General features: G+C 33.0%; 2 protein-coding genes across 2 annotated transcripts; one reads left to right on the top strand and one right to left on the bottom strand.

Moving 5' to 3' along the window:
* The first annotated feature begins 20194 nt into the window (after window positions 1–20194).
* LOC133695454 (acetyltransferase At1g77540-like) lies at window positions 20195–21418 on the top strand. The gene is made up of 2 exons (XM_062117462.1): window positions 20195–20725; window positions 21194–21418. Exons 1-2 carry the CDS (start codon window positions 20444–20446, stop codon window positions 21260–21262), a joined length of 351 nt encoding a protein of 116 aa, XP_061973446.1. The 5' UTR covers window positions 20195–20443; the 3' UTR covers window positions 21263–21418.
* Window positions 21419–22172: 754 nt separating this feature from the next.
* Window positions 22173–25549, bottom strand: LOC133695453 (F-box protein 7-like). The gene is made up of 11 exons (XM_062117461.1): window positions 25387–25549; window positions 25006–25092; window positions 24822–24934; window positions 24374–24490; window positions 24190–24286; window positions 23805–23878; window positions 23538–23591; window positions 23324–23422; window positions 23129–23187; window positions 22578–22770; window positions 22173–22436 (listed from the first exon to the last, which is right to left on the bottom strand). The coding sequence occupies exons 1-11, from the start codon at window positions 25394–25396 to the stop codon at window positions 22377–22379; spliced, it is 963 nt and encodes a 320-aa protein (XP_061973445.1). The 5' UTR covers window positions 25397–25549; the 3' UTR covers window positions 22173–22376.
* Between the last annotated feature and the right edge of the window lie 283 nt (window positions 25550–25832).

The raw sequence follows: 25832 nt of genomic DNA, 5'->3' as shown, positions 1-25832 counted from the left end.
AACCATGCTGCTAAAAAAAGACATGTTATTTTATAAAAAATTAATCATGAATGAGAGAAGAAAATTTTGACTATAAAAAAACACAATTTTCTCCATATTAATCATGACCTTGCTTACAAATATCTATTTTTATTTTCAAACAAAAAAATAAAAATATATTTTGAAAAGTGTTTTTTGACAACTTGCAGGCTTTTACTATAGTGTCCTCAATGCATTTTCTCAATGTTTCATTGCCAATTGCATTAGGCAATTCACAATGGTCCTCTTTTTTTTTTTCAATCATTGAAAATTTATATAATATAAGTTCATTGAACTTTATTTCTTTTTAATTTTATCATCTCATGTTATGTTGACATGGTTTTATATTTTAGAAATTATTTCAATTTGGCATACTCTTGCATGTTTGAGGAGTCATAAGATATTTCAACATTAAATTAAATGTTGATTTTACAAAATGTTATGTTACAATTAAAAAAAACTTGAAACAACAACAAACAAAATAAAAACACACAAAAAAACAAATCCTTTTTTTTATTTTTATTGTTCAAAGGTGTGAAAAACTTCAGTTTGATCCTTAAAGTTTTTGTTTTTCAAATTTAGTTCATGTTCTTTTAAGTTTTTATGTTTTGACCTTAAACTTTTTTTTTATGTTTCAGTCCATGTGTGTTGAGGGGGAGAGAGAAAAAGTTCATTCAGCTACATTACGACCACAAAACATATTAATCTTAGAGTGTATTTATTTTTGTGGTTGAGGTTGAGGTTGAGATTGAGGTTGAGTACAACCCAATTATGCATAAAACTCAACCATTAAAGCTAGTTTTTCTTGTCTTTTCTAGCTTTTTTGATAGGTCCCATGCACAAAACTTAACCTCAACCACAAAAATAAACACACCCATTAATAATGTCAATGAGTTTGTCTTAGATATAAGAATTCAATTAATGTGGTGTTGTCCTTTAAACATGTAGAAAAGTATATCAAAATCCATAATATGTTTTTTTATCTAGTTATATTTCAATTTTTAGAGTGATTAAAGGGTCTTTCTAGGATAAAAAATGGATTTATTGAGGTTCTATAATTGTTTTTAGGTATTTTCATGTAAAACCAAGTTAAGATTTGAGTTTTAGGAGTTTAAATAGTCAATTTAATTTTCCTACAACTAAAGATGGATGAAAAATAATTGCAGCAAACAACGTGTCATTTATTTATTGCAGTTTTTTTTAAGTTAAGTGAAAGGATGATTCATCATCTGTTCACTTAATTGACCATACCAAGTCTAATAGTGTCACGACCCGAATCCCAGGTCCGTGACCAGCAACGCAGGAGCGGTGGCGGAAGGACACCCCACCTACGCTAAGCCTCAAAACGGACATATCAAAAGAATATTTTATTCAAAAATACGCAGCATTTCATAATCTTCAGAAATATTATATTATTCAAAACTGATGAAACCAAAAGATAGTTTAAAACTCTTCATCAGTAATTAAAACAAAAACAAGAATCCATAATATTAATTATATTGTCAAAATCCAAACTTAATTAAAACAAAGTAATAGTGGAGCGTCTAAGACATTGAATCAAAACTAAAAGGAAAGTCTCAAAAATAAGCAAGGCATACCGACTCAAAACTGAAGAAGTAGGAACACTCAACAAAGTTCACATGCTATCAGAAACTAGGAACCTGAAATAATATTAAGAATGAGGGGTGAGCTCAACCAACTCAGTGAGGGAATAATATTTAATATACATTTTAGATATTAATAATTTGCAAGATGATTTATCTTGATATACATATACATACTAAACATATTACCATAACGTAGTGGAATACATGTCAGAGACCAGATGATACCCGAAGGTGACCATTGTGGGATGATCAGTCGCCACAGGCTGATGCCTCTCTCACCAGCTAGGTATACAGAATACTATATGCACATAGGCTAACTACTCTCCATTAGCATGGAGTTACTGACAAGTCCCATATCAAGGCATAATAGATATTTACAGAATCATCAGATAAATGTATATCATATCACATAGAATCTAATTCGACAGATTGCGAGTGCAAATTCAAGAATAAATGAGTACTCGGAAAATAAGCAACATATATAAATATTCAAGAAATTAACGAGTTGTACTCATTGTATAATCAACATATATATTTATTTATCATATATGCATATTAAAGATTATTCCACTCACCTGGAAAATATAAAACTAAAAGGAATGTCAGACGAAAGACCCGAAAATCCTATTGAGGATCGTTAGGAGAACCTACAACAATATATGAAATATACTGAAAAACAACTCAAACAAAAGATCCTAATGCATAAAATAAAACCAGGTTTAGTCTCCTAGGTTTAGGGACTAAAACGACAATTATCCAAAACAGGGACCAAAACATAATTTTACCAAAACTAGACCAAACTATAAATAGATAACCATACTGAAATTTCACTCATAAATGATCCTTAATTCTGTCTAGAACGAACCAAGGACCGAACTGTAATTTTTATAAAGTTTAGGGACTAAAATGTAAATTCCTAAAATTGAGGGACCAAACTAAAAATATTCCAAATCATTTATCAAACTAAGATTCATCACCTTAACCTCATAATAACACTGTTTAGAATCTCAAAATACAATTAGGGGTCAAATTATAATTTTCCTAAGTTTAGGGACTAAATTGTAATTTTCACAAATTGAGGGACCAAATTGAATTTTCATCATCTTCAACCTCAAACCCAGAATTTTCACAGTTACCTACTGTTATCTCCTGATTTCTAACACAAATTCACTATTCAAACAAAATCATAACTAAAAATCATCATCTTTACTTACATTCTCTCAAAATCAGCTAATTAACTCATTACCTACCACAATCAACCCATAACATTCTAATTAATTCATCAATCAAACCCAAAACACAATCTTCGAAACCCTAACATTTATCAAAACAGAAATTAAAAGCTCAATTAACACATATTTATACATAATCTTACTTTTAAACTTATTTTCTCTAACTCTCTTCTTCTTCCTCCCATTTTCTTCTCTTCTCCCGTCAGTTTTTCTCTCTTAAAACACACCTCTCTTCTTCTATTTCTTTTTCTATTTATATTTATCAACTATTTGTTCAATTACTACAATATCCCTTATTCATTTATACTCATTTTTAGCCTTCAATGACTTTATTGCCTTTTACCTACTCATCTTATTTCAAAACATCACAAAAAGCTTGGGCTAAGTTTAGGCTTAAACACACTTATGGCACGTGGAAATGGCCTAGTTTAGGCTCAAGCACTAAGACATTGACTCTTTCATAGGTGACCATTAAAGTATTAAGCTAATATATAGGTATAACTCAACTTATCAGGACATATTTAGAAGTTGAAAGATTGGGGTGAGAAAGACGTGTATAAGTCTACCGAGTTAATTGAACAATATGAACAACCTATAAAATTACACCAAAAAGTGTTGAAATTGATGAATGTGGCACCAAAGTGAATGAAACATAGTTAAAGGTTGGAACTTTGATTCCTAAAGATGAGAAAAGTAGCATGATTGCCTTGTTAAAAGAATAAACAAATGTGTTTTCATAGTCATATACAAACATACTAAGGTTAGACAATGTTATCATGTTACACATGCTACTTTTAATTCTGAATTCACACCAATAAAATTGAAGCCAAGAAGAATACGGCTGCATATTCTGATAATGTGTAAGCAATGGGAAACCAGATTCTTAGAAGTGGTCGAATACCATTAATGGGTATCAAATATTATGGAAGTTCCAAAGAAAAAAGGGAAAGTCAGAGTGTGCGTGAATTTTAGAGACTTAAACAAAGCAAGTCCTAAAGATTATTTTTCTTTACCCCATATTGATATACTTGTGGATAATGTAGCCAATAATTTAAATATTCCTTTATGGATGGACTTTTTAGGTATAATCAAATTAGTATGGTGGAGAATAATAATAAAAAAACCATTTTCATCATGTATTAGGAAACCTTTTGTTACAAAGTCATGCTCTTTGGACTAAAAAACATGAGCAACATAGAAACAAGTAATGATAAATCTGTTTCATGACATGATATATAAAGAAATAAAAGTGTATGTGAATGATATGATTTCCAACTCAAATGAAAAGGAATATCATATCTAAATATTAAGAAAGCTCTTTGAGAAGTTGAGGAAGTATATGATCAAATTGAATATGTCAAAATGCACATTTAAAGTAAAATGAGGAAAATTATTAAGGTTCATAGTATGAAATGAAGGCATTGAAGTTGACATCGATAAATTCAAAGCAATACAGGTTATACTAGAGCCTAGAACAAAGAAGAAAATATTCACCTGCTTTGCAAAAAAATCCTAGAGTATAGAATGGATATTATCAATTAGATTTTTATAAGATAAAACAATATCTATATAATCCATCATTTTTGAACTTGCTAGTTTCAGGAAGACTATTAATCATTTACTTGACTGTGATATAAACTGTTATACGATGTGTTATTGGTAAGCGTGATAATTTTTGAAAAAAATAGCAAGTCATTGACTATGTGAGTAAGAAGTTTATGAACTGCAAATCTCGATATACTTTCCTAGAAAATATATGTTGTGGTCTGGTATGAAGTGCATGAAGACTCAAGCATTACATATTTTATTACTGAACTTGGTTGGTATTCAAAATTAATGTAATCAAGTATCTCTTTTAAAAGCCTTACTTGTCCAAAATAATTGCATTGTGGAAAGTCATATTGGTGAAATATGACACCATTTATTTGACAATAAAGCTAGTGAAAGAAAGTGCTAAAATATATAATTTGGTGGATAATATAGTTGAAGATTATGATCCCTTGTGGTATGAATTCCTGAATGAAAAGATTGTGGCTGTTAAAAGAAAAAGAGAAGTCAAGATAGCTAACAAATTTGAACCACTTAGCCTTAATGTGTCTTGAAGTCCACTTTAGCCCATGTGTTTTGAAGAAATCTATTGAAAGTCTTTTTGAACCACTTAGCCTTAAGTTTTCACAACACCAATCAGAACCTTTAACGGATCTCTTAGTATTGCATGGATCATGTCATTCCTTCCTTCCTCTAAGGATTGTGGTTGTAAAAAAAAAAAAGTTAGGTGAAGATATGTGGACCTTGTATTTTAATACGATAGTAAATATATCTAGCAATGATGTGGGTGTTATACTCAGTTCACCAATTAAGGAGTAATATCCAATGGCAATCAAATTATAATTTTAATGCATTAACAACATAACAAAATATAAGGCAAGTATCCATAAGCTTGAGGCTGTTTTGAAAAGGAAAGTTAAAAAACTTGACGTATATAGTGATTTTCTATTAATGATTTGCCAAGTGAAAGGAGAATAAAAATGAAAGATAAGAAGTTAAATTTGTACTAGGAGTACCATGTCAAGATAGCCAATAAATTTGAAAAGGTTAAGTTCACTCATCTAAGTAAAGATAAGAATTGATTTGCAGATGCATTTGTCATATTAACATCAATAACCCAAATCAACTGCGATAAAGAATTACAACCTCTATGCATTAAGATAAAGAATGACCCTACTTATTGTTGTTAAGTTGAGGAGGAAACAAATGGAAAGCCTTAGTACCATGATATCAGATAGTTCATTATAAATCATGAATATTCATTCGGTATGAATAAAATGAATAGAAAAACTCTAAAGATATTGTCAATTTATTATTTCTTAGATGGAGAGATTCTATACATGAGAAGATTTTATGGAACTATATTAAGATGTTTATGTTACACATATCAACAACAAGCATAATGACATGAAAAATGCAAAAATGGATACTTTTTTACCATAATGGAGAAAAGCTGCAATGATCATGCTGATAAGATAAATACACTATAATGACATGAAAAATGCAAAAAATGGATACGTTTTGACCATAATGGAGAAAAGTTGCAATGATCATACTAATAAGATAAATACATTACTAATTCATCTCTACCATATAACAACATCTTGTCCATTTGTAATATAAAGAATTAATGTGATTTTCTCAAAAAATTAGAAGGCTAGTAACAGATATCGGTTCATGATTAGTACTTAAAAGTGCATTTTTATCAAGGTTTTATATCATCATTTTGCACTTAAAGTATCAATAACTCCTTAACTAAAGCATGTTTTATAATAACATATCTAATTATATAAGATACCTTTAATTTATGGTAAATGATGATCTTAAATGCAGGCCTATCACATAAATGAAAGAATTGATTGATGAGTTGAAGTACAGAAATTGAAAGGACAAAAAGATGGCCAAAGAGATGCTGGTGCAGTCCAAACTGGAACATAGTTCGGTAATTGGGTCATATCTGGAGCTGTAGATCTTGGATTTAGGTCCATTTTATATGGATGGAAAGATAAGACATAGGCCTACAACTTTCATGTGGAGCCCAAGATTTAAAAAGGCCGTTTTCAAGTCCAAATTGTAGCAACAACGAAGAAGTCCAAATCTGTCCTGCAGCCCAGACACTGTTCAGTGTTCAGCCCATATCTCGAGTTCTAGAAGTCCAAATGATCTCAAATTTTTACCCTGGAAAGATGAGACAATTTCCTAGAACTTTCATGATTCAAGTTTTTCAAATTATGACGTCATCAATGACGTTTTTGGCAGACAAGAAGATAAGAATTGTCACCAAGTCAAGATGTGGCCACCCACTCATCAATTAGTCAACAAATCAATAGTTCCGAATTTTGGCCTATAAAAGGAGGCATTTGCCATGTATTTAGACATCTTGATGTTCAGATCAAGATCATGCTCTCTCTTTATATTTTGTAATGCTTAAGTTTTGCTTATATTAATCTCTTGCTTATGCTTTTCATTTCCTTTCCTTGTTTATTTATGTTTCTTTCTTTCATTATGTCTAGCTAAATTAATTATGTCAAGGTGAAAAGGGTACACTAATGGTGTAAGAATAAGTATAATATAAACTTAACATGGACCTTAATGTTGGATACTAACATGCTTTATATTTGTTATCTTGTTCACTTATAAGACTTTGCTTGTTAAATGGTTAATCTAGATTTATGTTGTATAACATTTGGTACAACAAATACTTGGCACTTTCATAGCCCATACTGTATGGTATAACCGACACCTGAGCTATGAAAGGAACTTGATTTGTTGTTAACATAAGTTATAATCATGAATGCCTGAAAACATTTACAAGTATTAGCATTATTCGAATAAGATAACTAATGTAATCATGTTAACAATTTATAATCCGATTGGAACCTCCTTTGTGTGTGGTTTCCAGTTGAATAATAAGAGTTTATACTATACTTGTTTGATGTACCATTAGTGGATCCTCTAACCTTGACATTTGTTGTTATCATTGTTTAATCCTTACGTTAATCTTCCATCTCAAAGTTCTCATCAACTTCTTCCTCTTCTTCTTCACTATTATTATTAACATTATTATTGTTGTTGTTGTTGTTACTTTTGTATTATTGTTATCTATAATTTATACAATTAACCTCCCTGTGGTTCGACCCCGGTCTTGCCGGGTTATTTATTACTTCGACACTCCTGCACTTGGGAGAAGACATCAATCTTTTGGTCGTGTCAAGTTTTTGGCGCCGTTGCCGGGGAGGTAAATTCTTGTACAAATTATAGTATTTATTTTATTTTCTCTTTTCTCTTTTCTTTTTCTTGTATCCAACTTTGTTTCTTTTGTTTTGTTTCTCTTTCTTTTATTTTCTTCTTCCTTTTATTCTCTTCTTACACGTGCATGAGAGTGTGGTCACGTACATTAAGTGGTAGACTTTGTAGGGTATCCTCATCATTTTCAGAAAATATGGCTGAAGAAGATAACCAATCGCTTCATAATGAAAATAATGAGAATATTCGGGTTAGAACTCTTAGAGACCACATGAATCCCACAAGAACAAGTGCACCCTCATGCATAGTTTTTCCTCCTGATGCATCTCATTTTAATTTTAAGACAGGCATTATTCAACTTTTACCATCTTTTCATGGCTTAGATTTAGAAAATCCATACTTGCATTTAAGGGAATTTGAGGAGGTTTGCAACACGTATAATGACTCAAATTGTAGCATGAACACCATTAGATTGAAGCTTTTTCCTTTTTCATTAAAAGATAAAGCTAAAACATGGCTACAAAATTTGAGACCTGGATCCATTCGTGCTTGGGATGAAATGCAGCAACAATTTTTAAAGAAGTTTTTTCCATCTCACAGAACGAACTCTTTCAAAAGACAAATCATTACTTTCTCTCAACAACCAGGGGAAACATTTTATCAATGCTGGGATAGGTATCGAGACTTACTTAATACTTGCCCCCATCATGGTTTTGAAACATGGAGATTAGTTTCACATTTTTATGAAGGGTTAACTCCTAGAGATAGGCAAATGGTTGAATTGATGTGCAATGGAACTTTTGAGGATAAAGACCCTAATGAAGCAATGGAATACCTAGACTTGCTAGCTGAAAATGCGCAAAATTGGGACACCACAGGTACTTATGAGGCACCAAGTAAAACCCAACCTCATACATCTAGTGGAGGTATGTACAACCTTAGGGAAGATCATGACCTCCAAGCCAAGTTTGCATCTTTAGCTAGAAAGGTTGAGGCATTGGAATTAAAAAAGAGTGGTCAACTAAAATCTGTTCAAGACATTGCATATCAAATCTGTGAAACCAACGAACATTCAACCAATGACTGTCCAACCTTGCCTTCTTTTAAAGAATGTCTCCATGAACAAGCCCATGCATTAAACAATTTTCAAAGGCCCAATCATAACCCATATTCGCAAACATATAACCCTGGTTGGAGAAATCATCCAAATTTCAGTTGGAAGAGTGAGAACAGTAATGCTCAAACTTCACAGCCATTGTTTCCAGCACATCATAATTTCCAAAATTCTCATGGATATGCACCTCCTTATGCTCCCCCTCCTAGAAGAAATCTTGAGGAAACATTGCATGCATTTATGGAAAAGCAAGAGGCAATTAACACTCAACTTGCTCAAAGCATGACAGATTTTAAAGATACTCTTGCAAAATTGACATCTGCTCTCAGTTTCCAAGAGAAAGGTAAGTTTCCATCTCAACCACAACAAAATCCCAAGGGGCAATACAATGCAAGTAGTTCGGGAAGCCAACACATGGATCACGTAAAATCAGTCATCACTCTTCGTAATGGTAAGGTTATTGAAAAACCTATTCTTGAACCTTGTGAGAATGATGATGAATCAATCTCTGAGGGTAAGGAAGGGGTTGAATCTGATCATTGCAAAGAAAAGACTGATTCTCCGCCAGCACTTCCATTTCCTCATGCCATGACTAAACAAAGGAAAGTCAATCACAACTCTGAAATCTTTGAAACTTTCAAACAGGTAAGGATCAATATACCTTTGCTGGATGCTATTAAACAAGTTCCTTCTTATGCTAAATTTTTGAAAGATCTGTGCACTGTGAAGAGAAAACTGAATGTGAAAAAGAAAGCCTTTTTAGCCGAACAAGTAAGTGCCATTCTTCAGAACAATAATGCTTTGAAATATAAAGACCCTGGTTGTCCTACAATTTCTTGCTTTATTGGAGAACATAAAATTGAAAGAGCCTTACTTGATCTTGGAGCTAGTGTGAATTTACTTCCATATTCAGTTTTTCAAAGTCTCAATCTAGGTGAGTTAAAACCAACTTCTGTAACTCTTTTACTTGCCGATAGATCTGTAAAAGTGCCTAGAGGAATAGTTGAAGATGTGTTAGTACAAGTCGATAAGTTCATTTATCCTGTGGATTTTATTGTCTTGGACACACAACCTGTTGAAGCATGCAATTCATTTCCTGTTATTTTAGGACGTCCATTTCTTGCAACTTCTAATGCATTGATTAATTGTAGGAATGGACTGATGAAGCTATCATTTGGGAACATGACATTGGAGATGAATATTTTCAACATTTGCAAGCAACCAAGAGATGATCATGATTTACAAGAAGTAGATCTTATTGAAGAATTAGTTTGTGATCAACTTGAATCTACTTTGAGTAATACTGAGTTTGATGAATTTGAAGATTTGCAAATGACTTATTCTCAGGAAGAAATCACGGATGAAAAAGACACCGAAAATGTTGATGCGAATCTTTTGTCAAGAGCGACAACAGATTCGATATCTGACATCACACCAACCGATGATTACTTTCCTGACAAATCCTTACTTTCTCTTAGTCCAATGCCTTGGTTTGCTAAAAACATCAATTTCCTTGCCTCAAGAGACTTGCCAACTCATTGGAGTACCGAAGACAAAGGTAAGTTTTTGAACGAAGTGAAGAAATTTTATTGGGATGACCCTCACTTATTCAAACATTGTCCTGATCAAATATTTCAAAGATGCATTGCGGACAATGAGGTAAGTAGTGTCATTAAATTTTGTCATTCTGAAGCATGTGGGAGTCATTTCTCGTCAAAAAAGACCATTGCGAAAATCTTTCAAAATGGATTTTATTGGCCCACCATGTTCAAGGACACACATGCATTCTGCAAAACTTGTGAAAATTGTCAAAAAGTTGATACTGGTCAAAAAGTTTTGCTTTATAATTCTCGACTCCATTTATTTCCTGGAAAGTTAAGATCAAGATGGAGCGGTCCATTGATTGAGAAACATGTGTATCCTTATGGGACCTTTGATATTGAGAATCCAAAGAATGACAATGTTTCTAAGAGAAATGGACATCATTTAAAAACTTACTTTGATAATTTTCCTAGTGAAAATGAATCCATTGGTTTGAATGATCCTGTAGATAAAGGTTGATTATTTTGTTTTTCTCACATTGTTTTTGTGTTTCCTTTTGGTGTGACTCTTGTTTTGCTAGTCTCTCATCCCGGTCAAATGGCGGATAACGGTACTCCGTGACTTAAGTCGGTTCTTTCAGTTTCCCATAATAACTGATATCTGTATATATTTGTGCAATTCTTTGCTCTTTCTCTCTTTTTTATCTCTTCTCCAATTCTCATTTCAAAATGGACACCATTCTTGGAAAATTGAAAAAGTACTTTCCCGCTCTGCCTCAGAATGCGATTACAAAAATTTACCGTGCTAGGTGTGCAAGATTGAAGTTGTTAATGAATCATGGAATTCCTGAAGATATTCGCTGGCTGATTGAAGCAAAGGTCCGATTATCAGGTGAGTCCTCCGATTCTTTCATTTCACACATGCTTGGAACAGGTAAAAGCACTTTTGCAAAGAAACGTCGTGCAAAACGACTGAAAGTCTGTCACAAATGTGCCAGATGGACTTGCAATGCATCATGTCGTTCTTTAGGAATGGTATCTATAAACCGTGAAGATAAAATACAATTTATTAAGGATGGCCTGAGTAAGGGGTCTTTAGATAATCTTTTATTGACCCTTGAGACGCATCCTAGTGGAGATGTGCATCGTGCAATTCATGATTTATGGCCCCATTTTCATAAAGAACATGATAGACTTAGTCTTGGGAATCTGACTAAAAAAGACCCTGTTTGCCAGTTTTTAAGAAAACTGGATGGGAAGCCTATCCCCGACCCATAGAGGGCGTTTAAGCCGTTCTTGGATGTAAAACCAAGGGAAGATGTGAGCCACAATCACAACTACCTGTACATACACATGCTTTTTCAAAATAAATAAATAAATAAATAAAGAGAGAGAAAGAGTGTGAGACTCCAGCTGGCCTACATATAGGTGGTATGATTGCATCTTCAATTTCTCATCTATAAAATCTTCTCTTCCTTCCCCTCATTTCTACTTATCCCTTACATTAGACAAATATAGAAGCGTGTAGAAATGGCAGGTTCCTCAAGTTATCACATAAAAAATATTTGTGTTTTCGGTGGATCCAGTCCTGGGAAGGAAATAGCTTTTTTAGAAGCAGCAAATCATCTTGGTCAGGTACTAGCTGAGAAAAAGATTCATTTAGTGTATGGAGGAGGCAGCCTTGGGTTAATGGGGGGTGTGGCAATAGCTGCATTTTTAGGAGGTAGTCAAGTTTTGGGGGTCGTCCCCGAAGCTTTAACAAAAGGGGACATCATTGGAAGAACAATTGGCGAGGAACTACAGGTCTCCACAATGTTTGATCGAATGAATACAATGTTTAACCATGTTGATGCCTTCATTGCCTTACCAGGTGGTTTGGGCACATTGGAAGAGATCTTTCATATTTCCTCTTGGGCCCAACTTCACATTCACCATAAACCTATAGGTTTGCTCAATGTTAATGGTTTTTATGATACTTTGTTGTCTTTTCTTGACCAAGCTGTGGAACAGGAATTTCTAACATCTTCGGCACGACAAATCATAATCTCTGCTGCTACGGCTGAACAATTGATCGACAAACTACAATCTTTCACCCCTGTAATTGATCCTTTCATGAGTCGCATCAATTGGTCAACTACAGAAAGCCGTAAAAAGCTTAGATTGGATTTGAGCCTTCGTTTGTGAATCCTTGTGTCTTTTGGTTTTATTTCTAACATAGTATTTTGTTCTGTTATTTCTTATATTTGTTTAAGTGTGTTTCAGGTATGTCAATGTTCGTTGTTTCAGGTGATGTCTTCTATACTCTATCTTTCTACCTTAGGACATTGAGGACAATGTCTCGTTTTGGTTGGGGGGAGAGGGTAGTAGTATTTAAAAAAAAAAAAAAAAAAAAAAACTAACCAACTAACTGTTTTTGTTTTAAAAACCATTTGGCAAAACTGTTATTACTAGGATGGCAGAGTAAGGGGGAATGACTCTTGAGACGCATCTTAGTAAACATTTTCTAATGGTTATTTGCAATATTCATAACAAGGCCTATTAGAATACTTCTTGAAATATTCAGGTTTACAAACTCTCGCATTGTTATCACTTGATTCTGCTCATATACTCATTTAACAAGTATTCTTAAACCTTCATTTTCACACACACACTTTAACATATGATTGTGGGTTGCACATTGGATTATTACATTATTTATGTTCTTTTGTTAAAGGTAAAAACTAAGGGATAGGGATAGTCTATATTTTGCAAAAAAAAAAAAAAAAAAAAGAAGAAAAAGAAGAAAAAAAAAGAGAAAGAAAAGAAAAAGAAAAGGATGATAATAAAAACGTAGATAAGTTTGATTTCGTAGCCTCCCTAACCTAAGCAATTAAGCCCGAAGGGGTGTTTTAACACCTAATACCCTAAAGTCAACTGACTTGGGAGCTATTGGCCCAAAGCTTGTTACATGGGTTAAGGAGAAAAGCTTAAGGGAATCAAACATTGCACTATCTACGTATCAGTATCTGCAACCCGAGTTACTAAGCTCGTAGGGGTGTCTCAACACCTAATGCCCTAAGATCAACTGGTCTGGGAGTCATTAGCCGAAAGCTCGTTACATGGGTTAAAGATACATTGTGTTTTATGTTATATGTATAGATATTAAAAAAAAAAAGTAAAATAAAATAAAATAAAATAATCCCAACCCAAGGAAGTTAACCTTAAACATTAGAACAAAAATATTGTTTTCTTCCAACAAAAGCCCCATCATCTATGTTTCATACATTGAGCACATAACAAGGAAGGTTTATTAATATTTTGTTTAAGGGGTATTGAGCAGATATATAAATTTAATGAGAGTTTGTTTATCTGGATAGATTAATGGAAGTTGAATGATGAATGCCTTGCTTTGTGGAAATTTGCAAATTGTTTTTCTATTTTAACGCCTTAATTACTAGGGACTAGTAATAAGCTGGTTGGGGGGTGTGATTAGTACTTAAAAGTGCATTTTTATCAAGGTTTTATATCATCATTTTGCACTTAAAGTATCAATAACTCCTTAACTAAAGCATGTTTTATAATAACATATCTAATTATATAAGATACCTTTAATTTATGGTAAATGATGATCTTAAATGCAGGCCTATCACATAAATGAAAGAATTGATTGATGAGTTGAAGTACAGAAATTGAAAGGACAAAAAGATAGCCAAAGAGATGCTGGTGCAGTCCAAACTGGAACATAGTTCGGTAATTGGGTCATATCTGGAGCTGTAGATCTTGGATTTAGGTCCATTTTATATGGATGGAAAGATAAGACATAGGCCTACAACTTTCATGTGGAGCCCAAGATTTAAAAAGGCCGTTTTCAAGTCCAAATTATAGCAACAACGAAGACGTCCAAATCTGTCCTGCAGCCCAGACACTGTTCAGTGTTCAGCCCATATCTCGAGTTCTAGAAGTCCAAATGATCTCAAATTTTTACCCTGGAAAGATGAGACAATTTCCTAGAACTTTCATGATTCAAGTTTTTCAAATTATGACGTCATCAATGACGTTTTTGGCAGACAAGAAGATAAGAATTGTCACCAAGTCAAGATGTGGCCACCCACTCATCAATTAGTCAACAAATCAATAGTTCCGAATTTTGGCCTATAAAAGGAGGCATTTGCCATGTATTTAGACATCTTGATGTTCAGATCAAGATCATGCTCTCTCTTTATATTTTGTAATGCTTAAGTTTTGCTTATATTAATCTCTTGCTTATGCTTTTCATTTCCTTTCCTTGTTTATTTATGTTTCTTTCTTTCATTATGTCTAGCTAAATTAATTATGTCAAGGTGAAAAGGGTACACTAATGGTGTAAGAATAAGTATAATATAAACTTAACATGGACCTTAATGTTGGATACTAACATGCTTTATATTTGTTATCTTGTTCACTTATAAGACTTTGCTTGTTAAATGGTTAATCTAGATTTATGTTGTATAACATTTGGTACAACAAATACTTGGCACTTTCATAGCCCATACTGTATGGTATAACCGACACCTGAGCTATGAAAGGAACTTGATTTGTTGTTAACATAAGTTATAATCATGAATGCCTGAAAACATTTACAAGTATTAGCATTATTCGAATAAGATAACTAATGTAATCATGTTAACAATTTATAATCCGATTGGAACCTCTTTTGTGTGTGGTTTCCAGTTGAATAATAAGAGTTTATACTATACTTGTTTGATGTACCATTAGTGGATCCTCTAACCTTGACATTTGTTGTTATCATTGTTTAATCCTTACGTTAATCTTCCATCTCAAAGTTCTCATCAACTTCTTCCTCTTCTTCTTCACTATTATTATTAACATTATTATTGTTGTTGTTGTTGTTACTTTTGTATTATTGTTATCTATAATTTATACAATTAACCTCCCTGTGGTTCGACCCCGGTCTTGCCGGGTTATTTATTACTTCGACACTCCTGCACTTGGGAGAAGACATCAATCTTTTGGTCGTGTCAGTTCATCTTGGTAGCAATTGACTATTTTAAAAAATGGACTGAAGTGAATTTATATGCCTATATTACTTAGAAAGTGGTATGAAGTTTATTGAGAAAAACATTGTCTGTTTTTATGATTTACCAAAGATGATAATAACAGAAAACACTAAGAATTTCAATGAAAATATGATTCAGGATTTAAACCAACAATGAAAGATCATTATCTTAGACCTAAAATGAATGGGATAGTAGAGGTAGTGAATAAAAACATAAAGAAAATAATGCAAAAAATAGTCATCACCTATAAAGGTTGGCATGAATGCTTCTATACACATTGCATGGTTATTGAATTGTTACAAGAACATCTACAAAAGCAATCCCTTACTCTCTAGTATTTAGGATGGAGGTAGTGATACCTTTTATAGTGAAGATACCTTCTCTAATGATATTAAAAGAAGTAGAGCTATAAGAGTTAGAATGAGTTAAGGTCCAGTATGAGAAATTGAACTTGATTATTGAAAAGAGGTTGGCTAGAATTTATCATACGTAGTTGTATTAGAAGAGAATAGCTAAAGCCTGAGATAAAAAAGTATACCCATGAGATTTTCATGAAGGAGATTTGGTATTGAAAAAGGTTTTGTAAGTTCTTGGGGAAGATCGAAGTAAATAGGCATCTAATTACGAGGTTCCTTATATAGTCAAGAAAACATTTTATAAAGAGCATTTATTTTATCATATATAAATGGTAGAGAATTGTCAAAGCCTATAAATTCAGATGTTGTGAAGAAGTGTTATGCTTAAAGATATACTTTCCTCATGAAATATAATAAATAAAAGTATAAATTTAGCCAAATTTTATTCAAAGTTTTTATTTTTCCATGTTCATCTTATTTCTTTAGCACGACTACTACAATGCCTTTTTACTTCACAATTGTATTTCCAAAAACCTATATTCCTTGGTCCACTATATCCACTGTATGATTGATATTGATATTAATTGCACAAACTTGACAAACAAAAAAAAGAAAAGTAGAAAAAAAAGGAATGAGTTTTATTTCTCGGCTTAGTAGGCAAAATGAATAGTTTAAATACAAATTAAGCACGAGGATAAATTAAATGTCTGACAAAGAATTTTATTGAAGGAAGTTACAACAAGGTATTAAAAGATTAAAAGTAGGAATGAAAAAAATAAAATTGAATTATGAAAGATAAATTTGAAAGCAATGCGAGGGCAAATGAGATCTTATAATAGAAATTTGCTAATGGATATTAGAGTTGGGAATAAGAGATAGAAATATATAAAAAATAAAGTGGTTTAGAACTAAATTCCCTACTTAGAAGCCAATAATGAGCAAATAAATGAACCTAATATTACGAGAATCAGATGAATGAATTAAGGTCAAAGCCTAAGATGACGAAATGAAGTTCATGCATGTTGAGTGAATTATTTTAAATCTTATATTGAGATTGATCATTTAATAATTTTGACCCATTTTAAATTTCATGTTAAGGTTGACCATCTTACAATTTTATCCATTTAGATTCTATGTTAAGGGTAGTTGCCTTTTGAATAAACTATTTATCTATTTTATTTATTTTTAGGGTAATCGTTTCTCAATGATAATTGCTTTGTCTTATTCATTTTGTTTTGAGGATAATCACCTCTTAATGAAACTATTTTTTTTATTTAATTTATTATGAGGATAGTCACCTCTCGATGAGGAATTTCTTTTTCAATTGAAAATGGTGTGCACCTTAACCAAACAAATCTAGTTTAGTGGTAAAGTGCTATTTTTTTTGTTTATTTTATTTAATTACCTCTTGATAAGACTATTTGTTTGTTTGATTTATGTTGAGGGTAGTCAACTTTTAATGATAATTGTTTTATTTTATTCATTTTGTTTTTAGGGTAGTCGTCACTCGATGAGACTGTTTGTTTATGTTGTTTGTTTTTTTTTTCTAAAAAAACCATGCTTCTAGCGTTATTTTTCTTTTCTTTATAAACTTACTATACAAAATCCAGGGATATTAAATCTTTAAATATTTATATACCCTCAATATTATAAAAAGGGGGTAGTTGTCATAACCTAATTTTGACCCACTGATTTTCTAATGTTTTGTCAAAATGATAAAAGGATTGGGGATAGAAAATGATAGGTAAGAAAAAAAAAGGACCAAAATTATAAGGAGTTAAATAAAATAATAAAGGAGGAAAAATAAAAATGATAGTTGAGCTTAATGAGAATATTTGATTGTGATTAAGAAGGAAATGAAGAGATTATGAGTTCATTAAAAACATTAGATTATGATTAAGATGGAAATGAAGAAATTTAGCTTATTCTAATAAATGGAGATTTTGATTGTTTTTCTAGCAAAAAAAACCAAGATTGTCATAAAGAAAAAAAAAATGGTAGTTATTTGGAAAGAATCGATCATGTACATTTAAAAGAAATAAAAAATACCATAATTTTAAGATTTTTATTAATGAAAAAAAAATCCTCATATTAATTGATATGTTCTTTTCCTAATAAGATTTAACACTATAAATAGAATTGTGTTAGCTCATAAAAAAAAGGAGGCATGAGAGATATACACAAGCAAACATGGAGAGAAATCTGACAAAGTAAGAAAATAAAAAACAAAACACCAAAAAACATATCAAGACAAAAAGAAACCTAACAACCTAACAAAAAGATAAAATCCTAGCCTTTAAAATATCAATAACCAACAACCTCCTTCTTAAACCTAAAATAGCCACCCTTTCATCTTATCCCCCCTCTCTCAGTTGCAGCTACAAAACCACCTTTAACAACATCCTCATATCCCTCAAGACATCACCCCTACAAACTCATCTCCACAACAACAACTCCATAAACCTAGAAATCACAATAACATAGCTCATCAGTTCCCTATATGGTCAATATCATATAGACTTACTCATTCTCACTATAGATCTTCCATCACCACCACTAAATAGAACAATATCATAACTCTTATACTCGCCTCTATCTCCAATAAATTCATCATAACCTTATCTTTTTAAACAGTTTTTAATCAGACCTGAAACTGTCTACAACCACTATAAATGTTGCCATTAGATATGCCCAAACCCATACTCAAAACAATCTAGCAATATTCACATCAATTTTATACCCAAGAACTAGTAGTTTGTTGTTGGTTTTGTAGGTTCAAACACCACATATAAGACAAATACGTCATCCACTACCCAACATCTGTCTAGCTTCCACATATGAGGTGCATGCATAACCAATGCCCATTTCCATTCATATCTGATCCCAACTCTTTCTTAAGGTCAATCTCAAATCTCCAATGTGTTGATCTGCTTATTTTGGGTATTCTGTAATGTATAATTATGGATGATGTATATTTACTTTGCATTGTAGTCTTGATGTGTGGATGTATACTTGACATGTATTGTGTTTTTAATACGTGGATGATATATTTTCCTGTATGTTTTTTGTTTGTTTGTGTTTGCTTGTATATAGTTGATTTTCTATGCGAGAATGTTGTGAAATTCATGTTGAATAATAATTTTTGATATTTTTTTCATTATGCATTGTTTTGTTTTTATCAAAGAATCGACCTGAGAATGGTACATTCCTCACAAGGATCACGTCCTTAAAAAGTCAAAACTTTATTGTCTTAAAAAAATATAAATAAAAAGTTTTTCTTATCAAAGAAAAGACCCGAGAATGGTACATTCCTTATAAGGATCTCATCCTTAAGAAGTTGGAACTTTGTTGTTTAAAAAAGTAGTTTTGTTTTTATCAAATACATGATTTAAGATGGTACATTCCTCATAAGGATTCCATCCTCAAGAAATCAAAATCTTGTTGTTTTTTTTAAAACATAAATAATATTTTTTTACCAAAAAAATCAACTCAATAATAGTACATTCCTTATAAGAATGTTGTCTTTGAGAAGTCAAAACCTTATTGTTTTTTTTTTTATGAAAATGCTAATAATTTTTTTTATTTTTATCAAAATCAACTCATGGATGACACATTCTTTGTAAGGATCTTGTCCTAAAGAAGTTAAAATTTTATGGTTTTCATATGAAGACCAAAAGTCTGTTTTGAAAATACAAGTGATTAGTCTTCTTCCGATGTGCCTCTCCCTATTGTTATGTGTAGGCTTAGGTTGGACCCATGTGACCTCACAAACACCTTTTCTTTTTAATTTATATAGGGTGTCCGGGCCAACTTGCGCGCACCTCGACTAATTCCCACGGGTCCTGAAGCTAACAACCAGGTAAACCTCCAGTCCTTACAAATACTTTTAAGTGTGAGTGATGGTTTTTGGGTTCATTTTAGAATATAAATGGATCATAGCTCAATTTATCATCCACCATCTATTTGGGTTCGACGCTCATATTTTAAAAGTGTGGATCGTTTTATGGTCTGGTTCTAAATCATTTTCTTAGTTCATTATAGTTTTTTATACTTAAAAACAAATATACATGTATTAGTTTATGCAAAACCTTTAACATATAAGCATATAAGATATTTTTTATCATTAAAAACAAACAAGAAACAATTTATTTTATGTATGATGTTTTAAGATGATTTTTATTTTATTTTTAATACTACCAACCCTAACTTTTAAAAAATCAGTTTAAATTTTTAGTCACAATAAAATAAAACTAGGAACAACTATTTTTTTTTAATTTTACCCCTTCAAAATCATAAACAGCTAGCTGAGATGTCTTGGCAATGATACTAATTATAATCCAATGGCCATGAACCACAGACCATTTCTGCCCGTCAAACGAGGGGAAAAAATGTAGAAATGTCTGGCCAATGTCATTAGTTCATCTGAACCTTATATTTGTATTTGTTTCGTAATGAACTCCATATCGTGGGGGGTTTAGACTTGACCAGATGGAGAGTTCCAGCATTTTAAAATGCGAATTATATGTATGCAATTTGGCTACCTGTAAGGATTGATCTGTTTTATTAAAGCCTTATAGTTTACCAGATGATGATGGACGGCTCCAATTGACTGGCTAATAAATTATCTTCACAACCGAGTCTTGCCATCCAGAATCAATGAACCGCACAGACGACTTGACCAGAACCGCCAAAAACACAGGCACATAAAAAGGACATAACACACGAAATCAGACACTAGAGAAGAGATGGCAGCGGCATCGGCAACAACAGCATCGGCAACAGCAGCATCGGCGACTGAAGGACCCAGAATTGTGTGGAACGAGAAGCAGCGCAGGTTTGAAACCGAAGACAAGGAGGCATACATAGAATATGTCCTCGTAAATGATGGGAAAGTGATGGACATATTGCACACCTATGTGCCACGTTCCAAAAGGGGATTAGGCATGGCTTCTCACCTCTGTGTTGCAGCCTTCGATCACGCCAAGTCCCAATCCATGTCTATCATCCCCACTTGCTCTTATGTCTCTGTAAGTTCAATTATCCTATTAGTTTCTCTTTCTGGGTTTTCCTTCTTCTTTTTCCTGCAGTCTTTGATACTTTTTTTTGGCCCTTTTGCCTTTCGGGTCTTGTTATTGTGGTATGATCTGTATGTTTGGTGGGTTTATTAATCTTTAGCATATGGATTTATCATTTTTGTAATATTTTTCTATATGCCTCCGGTCGCCTTTGTGTTTTTCATTGACAAATGCAGGAAAATACGAGTAATTAAATTGACATTAACTGCTTTGTATCCTCTGAATTTAAGGCATGAGAATTTCTGCAATTCAATCCATTTCGACTACGATTCAACTGTAAACCTATTTCTTGACTACTGATTCGCATCCTACTGGTCTGATTAGCTACAATTTTTATTAGAACCACAAGCAAAGCCCCGTTACTGTTTTGTGGAAGCATCCGACTTACGAGGCTTTGTTTCTTGCCCCTTGCCTTGGCAGGACACTTTTCTTCCACGGAACCCATCATGGAATCCACTTGTGTCTGAAGAACTCAAATCCAGCATGTAGCTTGCAGCCGTTTGCCTGCATTTCTCGAACTGTTTATGTACCCCAGCTAGCGATATCCTAAGTAAACTGCTTTCATAAGGTGTTCGGTTTTATGTTCAGGAATCTCCCATCAGCATAATAAGGATCACTTCTTCGTTTTTGCTTCTGGGCATTTAATTATTCTCACAGCATTCCTCGTGTTCTCTACTGTAATTCGCACTATCAAAAGTTGTCCCTGATTTGCAACTTGTGATCATCGTTGGTGCTCGTTCAAGGCAACTGCCAAATATCAGACAATTTCAGTGTAAAGAAACGATCGGGAAATACGAAACTCCATTGTTTCCCAAATTCTCATGCCATTCACCGTCTGTTCAAAATACTCGACAGCACAGCATCAATTAGCCCTTCGGTCCAATCCCAGCAGACAGCATGATCAAGAATGTACATGCTTTGGCAGCGGAGTGACCTATAAAATCCGCAAATTCAACTAAAAGAACGACATGCACATTCAGTATGCGACTCGCACCGCATGCTGAAAATGCTATAGAATTTTGATCGAGCAACATAACCAACCAAATCACATAAATGAACGGCAAAAGTACTGGAACACACTGAATCTATTTTGTAGGATATAGTTTGTGCACGCATTGATCTAACCAATGGCGTGGGAAATGCATGCCAAGAATGTAACGAGCAGCTACTTCAGAACAAGAGTCATCTACTTCAAAAAAAAAAAAAAAAGGTCCATCGTTGATCAAAGATAAAATATCCTGCATACCATTTGGGCTCCTGGCTCAGTAATAATTACTAGTTCATGAATCTTAGAAAACTTTCCTGAAAAAGATTTGACCGCAACCCACTTGTTTTTCCTGACACGTTCACATCCCATTTCTAACATTTTTCACCATTTCTAAAGAAACTGAAAAAAAAATTAACAGTCAAACGTCTGTGCGCTGCTTCTAATTCTGTGTCCATTATCAAAACAGATTACAACATTTGGTACACGGCACAGCATTTCAGCTGATAAATACAATTTCAGTGCATCAAATGGACACAGAAGGCAAAAAACACCGTATGGTACAAACATATCTTTTCGGCATCTTTACATATTTACAAATGATAAAAGATCCAGGTGCTACCCAGGTACATAATAATCCATCTTTTCCACAGGCAGGTTCAAGACTGATGTTTCCACCTATACAGCAGAAAAGGTCAAATGTGATAAAAAAAAAAAAAAAAACAGTCCAACATAAAAACTAGGACAGAACTTGGCTACTTGAGCTTTTAATGCTAAAATACATTAGGCTAACAGCAACATATTGAACACAATGCATACCTCTTCAAATGGAACAAATGTGAAAGGAGCAAGACCCCTATTGTGAGATACCCGTGAAATATCATCCTCCTGCCACTCAACTCGTCCAAGAATGTCCTCCTCAGGTTCAATTACACCATCACTGTTGACTTTACTCGTAGAAAGTGAGAGTATATCCATCCTATTGTTAGCACCTAATGTTGTTCCTCTCAACCTGCAACGAAGTAATTAATAGAATGGCTCACAATAGAACCCCCCCACCCCCAAAAAAAAAAAAAAAAAAAGGTTTGTTGTGGTCCATACTTGCCAGATCTATTTATAAATTTCCATTTTTCATAATAGCATGACATGAAATTTAAGTTATTTGTCCCACATCACCGCTCCATTTGTAAGCATCCTTAAAGTCTAAGTTAAAAGAATCAAATAAAAAAAAAGATATATAATAATAACAAAAAATATGTGTCACTTATAAGCCAGATCAACACCCGCAAATACATCTACTTATCTTTTCCATTCATTAAATCAGCACAAACTTCAAATGTGCAACATATTAAGGCTAGAATGTCCAATACCTCAAGCAGGCTCTCCACATGGTGGGACGCAAGCCAGGGTACATGAAAGCGGCTTCAACCTGCAATAAACCAGGTTCTTTATGAGACGGGATAGCATTGCAAATTGTATATCTAAAATCAGAGATTAATGAAAAACTAAATACAGTAAAAGAATATGACAAGCAAAATTGTTTGCAATCTCATAGAGGACCATACCTCATCATTTGTCAAAGTGTGACGGCCAATAAAAACATCAGTTTTAGAAGCACGAAAATTCATGCATTTCACAACATCTTTTACTGCTTGACCAGAAGTCTAGACAATGAAAAACAACAAGACAAAATGGTTATCATCAAAGATAGAAAAGCAATAATCCCATTTGATATATGCACTGAAATAAATGCACTTAAATTAATTGCAAGATTGTTACTTTGTAAAGGAACCTGCCAGAAGGAAAAAATCTCATGTAACGGTAATAGCAAACCTACAATAGGAAAGGAAAAAATTAAAACAACAGTGATTAAGAGAAGAAAAAAATATGTACAGAAGCATCTTTTATTTCCCTTTCTGAAATATTCCTCTCAGTTAAATCTTTTCATGTGATTATACATGCAACTGAGTTCATGAGTTGGAACTGTATTCATTCACTGATCACAAATAGACTAGAAGTGTATTATCCAAACAAGCACCAGCATACCAAGTGAACTGGATTGGTGACGGTCCACTCTCGCACACCAGCACGAATATAGGTGTTCCTACTGACGTAGAGACCTGACATGTAAAAGAAAAATACATTTGAGGGTTATTTTTGCAAGCTCCTAGGGTAAAGAAAAATAGTTGAGAAAAGTTGAGAAAAAAAGCAGAAGTTTGGATAAGTTTCCTAAAACAGCAAAAACATTTTACTCAAAACATCTTATCATACTCCAAATCCATCTTTCTTTCTCCTTTTCCAAATAAGATCACTGACTATAGTATATAGTAGATTATACCACTAATGAACTTCCTAATTTTGCAGAAACTAAAATAAGATGCATATTATTCTAAAACTTAGAACAAGAAAGTTAACAATAAACTCCTCTTACCATCAGTACGGATCCTTGGCCTCGAAAGCCACATTTTCCTCCACGAGCTCTCATACTTTGATTGCAAAATTTTATAATTCTCAACCATTCCAGACAGCTAAATCAGGATGAAGGAGAAGTACACATTTAAGCTTGGACACAATAACACACGAGATCACAGGAAATATTATGAATATCTAACTACCTGCCATGCCTTTAAGCAAGCATTGCGCCAAAATACAGGGTTACGAAGAGTGTATCTCCATTTTCGACAAACACATGCTGCCCTTCCCAAATCATATGGAGCCATACGTGAAAATACCTGCACAAGAATAAAAAATTGGCTCAGTTACAAAATCCCCTTTTTTACAATGCATGCAAACACAAGTTCTTGATATTGGCATTAGCCAGGGCAGTGAAAGAAATGGTATTCTACCAAGTAATATTTCCTGCATCATGTTTCATTTTCAATAAGAAGTTAATCATCAATTCTAAATGTTGTGAGCCATAGAAGATTATCAAATTCTACCAAGTACCCTATCCAATACTATTCATGAAAAAACACACTGAACATACACACATGTCAATCAAGCAAATAAACCAAAAGAAAACTTGTCAAACATAATAATTTGTTTGATCTTGGTGTGCAATACCTCAAAGAGCAGCTCGTCAGGCAAGCAACGGTGTATCAACGCTGGATCAACATTTACCATTCTACTAGCACTTCCATATGGTGCAACAGGTCGAACATTAACTCCATAAAGATCTGCAACACAAACCTTCAAAAGAATTCACACAAAACAATTAAAAACATTAGAGAAGGGAACTGGGCATTACCAAGCCATGGTCTCTGTGCAACCAAGTACTGCACCGTCTTCAACTGCAGAGCTGTCTCCAGCTCATCAGGAACTTGTAGTGCAAAATCTGCCAAATCCCAAAGCACATTTTATTCAAATTCTTAAAAAATGCAATCGAATGTTAGTAGAATTTCTTCTTTTGCTCTATTTAGCTGATCATAAAAATTTAGTTAATTAATTAATTAAGAAAAGCTTAATATAACGCTTGAATTATAAATTTCCCATAATCTGGGACCTGAAACAGCCAAAATCCACCCAAAGTTCAAAATTTTATAATTTCCATTACTATAGAACAAATGATGGAAGGTCAAATAATGAAATTGGACAGGGAAAATTAAAATTAAGAGCAGAATTAGATTACCTGAAGTCATGTGTGTTGAGATGACTCTTCTTCCTTTCGGACGATGAATATAGATAGAAGCTTCTTTCTCTTTTCTTCTGGGTTTTATCGGGAAAATGAAGAACGGCAAATAATTTATTTTTTTAAAAAAAAAAACTAGGAAATGGTGCTGAGGTGCTGCTGTATATAGGTAGGTAGTATTTAAATAGTTGTTTTTTAAAAATATTTTTTTAATTAAAAATATATTAAAATATTAATATATTAAAATAATTTTAAATTATAAAAAATTTAATTTCAAAAAAAAATATTTCAAAAAAACTTTTTAAACATGAAATATAAACACCCTCGTATGAAAATTACCAAACGCTGACCGTTGAAATTGATGACGGATTGACCCCGTCTTTCGGTAGAGGGAAGTAAGACGATACTAAGGTTTGCCGTTTTGAACAATGACCACAAAAAAGGGT

Source organism: Populus nigra, chromosome 5 (genome assembly GCF_951802175.1).
Source record: "Populus nigra chromosome 5, ddPopNigr1.1, whole genome shotgun sequence".
Taxonomy (NCBI): domain Eukaryota; kingdom Viridiplantae; phylum Streptophyta; class Magnoliopsida; order Malpighiales; family Salicaceae; genus Populus; species Populus nigra.
The sequence above is the reverse complement of the archived record's forward strand: the minus strand, read 5'-3'. Positions and strand labels throughout refer to the sequence as shown.

Coding starts and splice junctions, on each gene's coding strand:
- LOC133695454 (XM_062117462.1), top strand. CDS start 20,444: ATGGCAGCGGCATCGGCAACAACAGCATCGGCAACAGCAGCATCGGCG. Junction 20,726..21,193: donor CCACTTGCTCTTATGTCTCT/GTAAGTTCAATT, acceptor TTGCCTTGGCAG/GACACTTTTCTTCCACGGAA.
- LOC133695453 (XM_062117461.1), bottom strand. Junction 23,592..23,804: donor TCACCAATCCAGTTCACTTG/GTATGCTGGTGC, acceptor TTCCTATTGTAG/GTTTGCTATTACCGTTACAT. Junction 23,188..23,323: donor ACACTTTGACAAATGATGAG/GTATGGTCCTCT, acceptor GGTTTATTGCAG/GTTGAAGCCGCTTTCATGTA.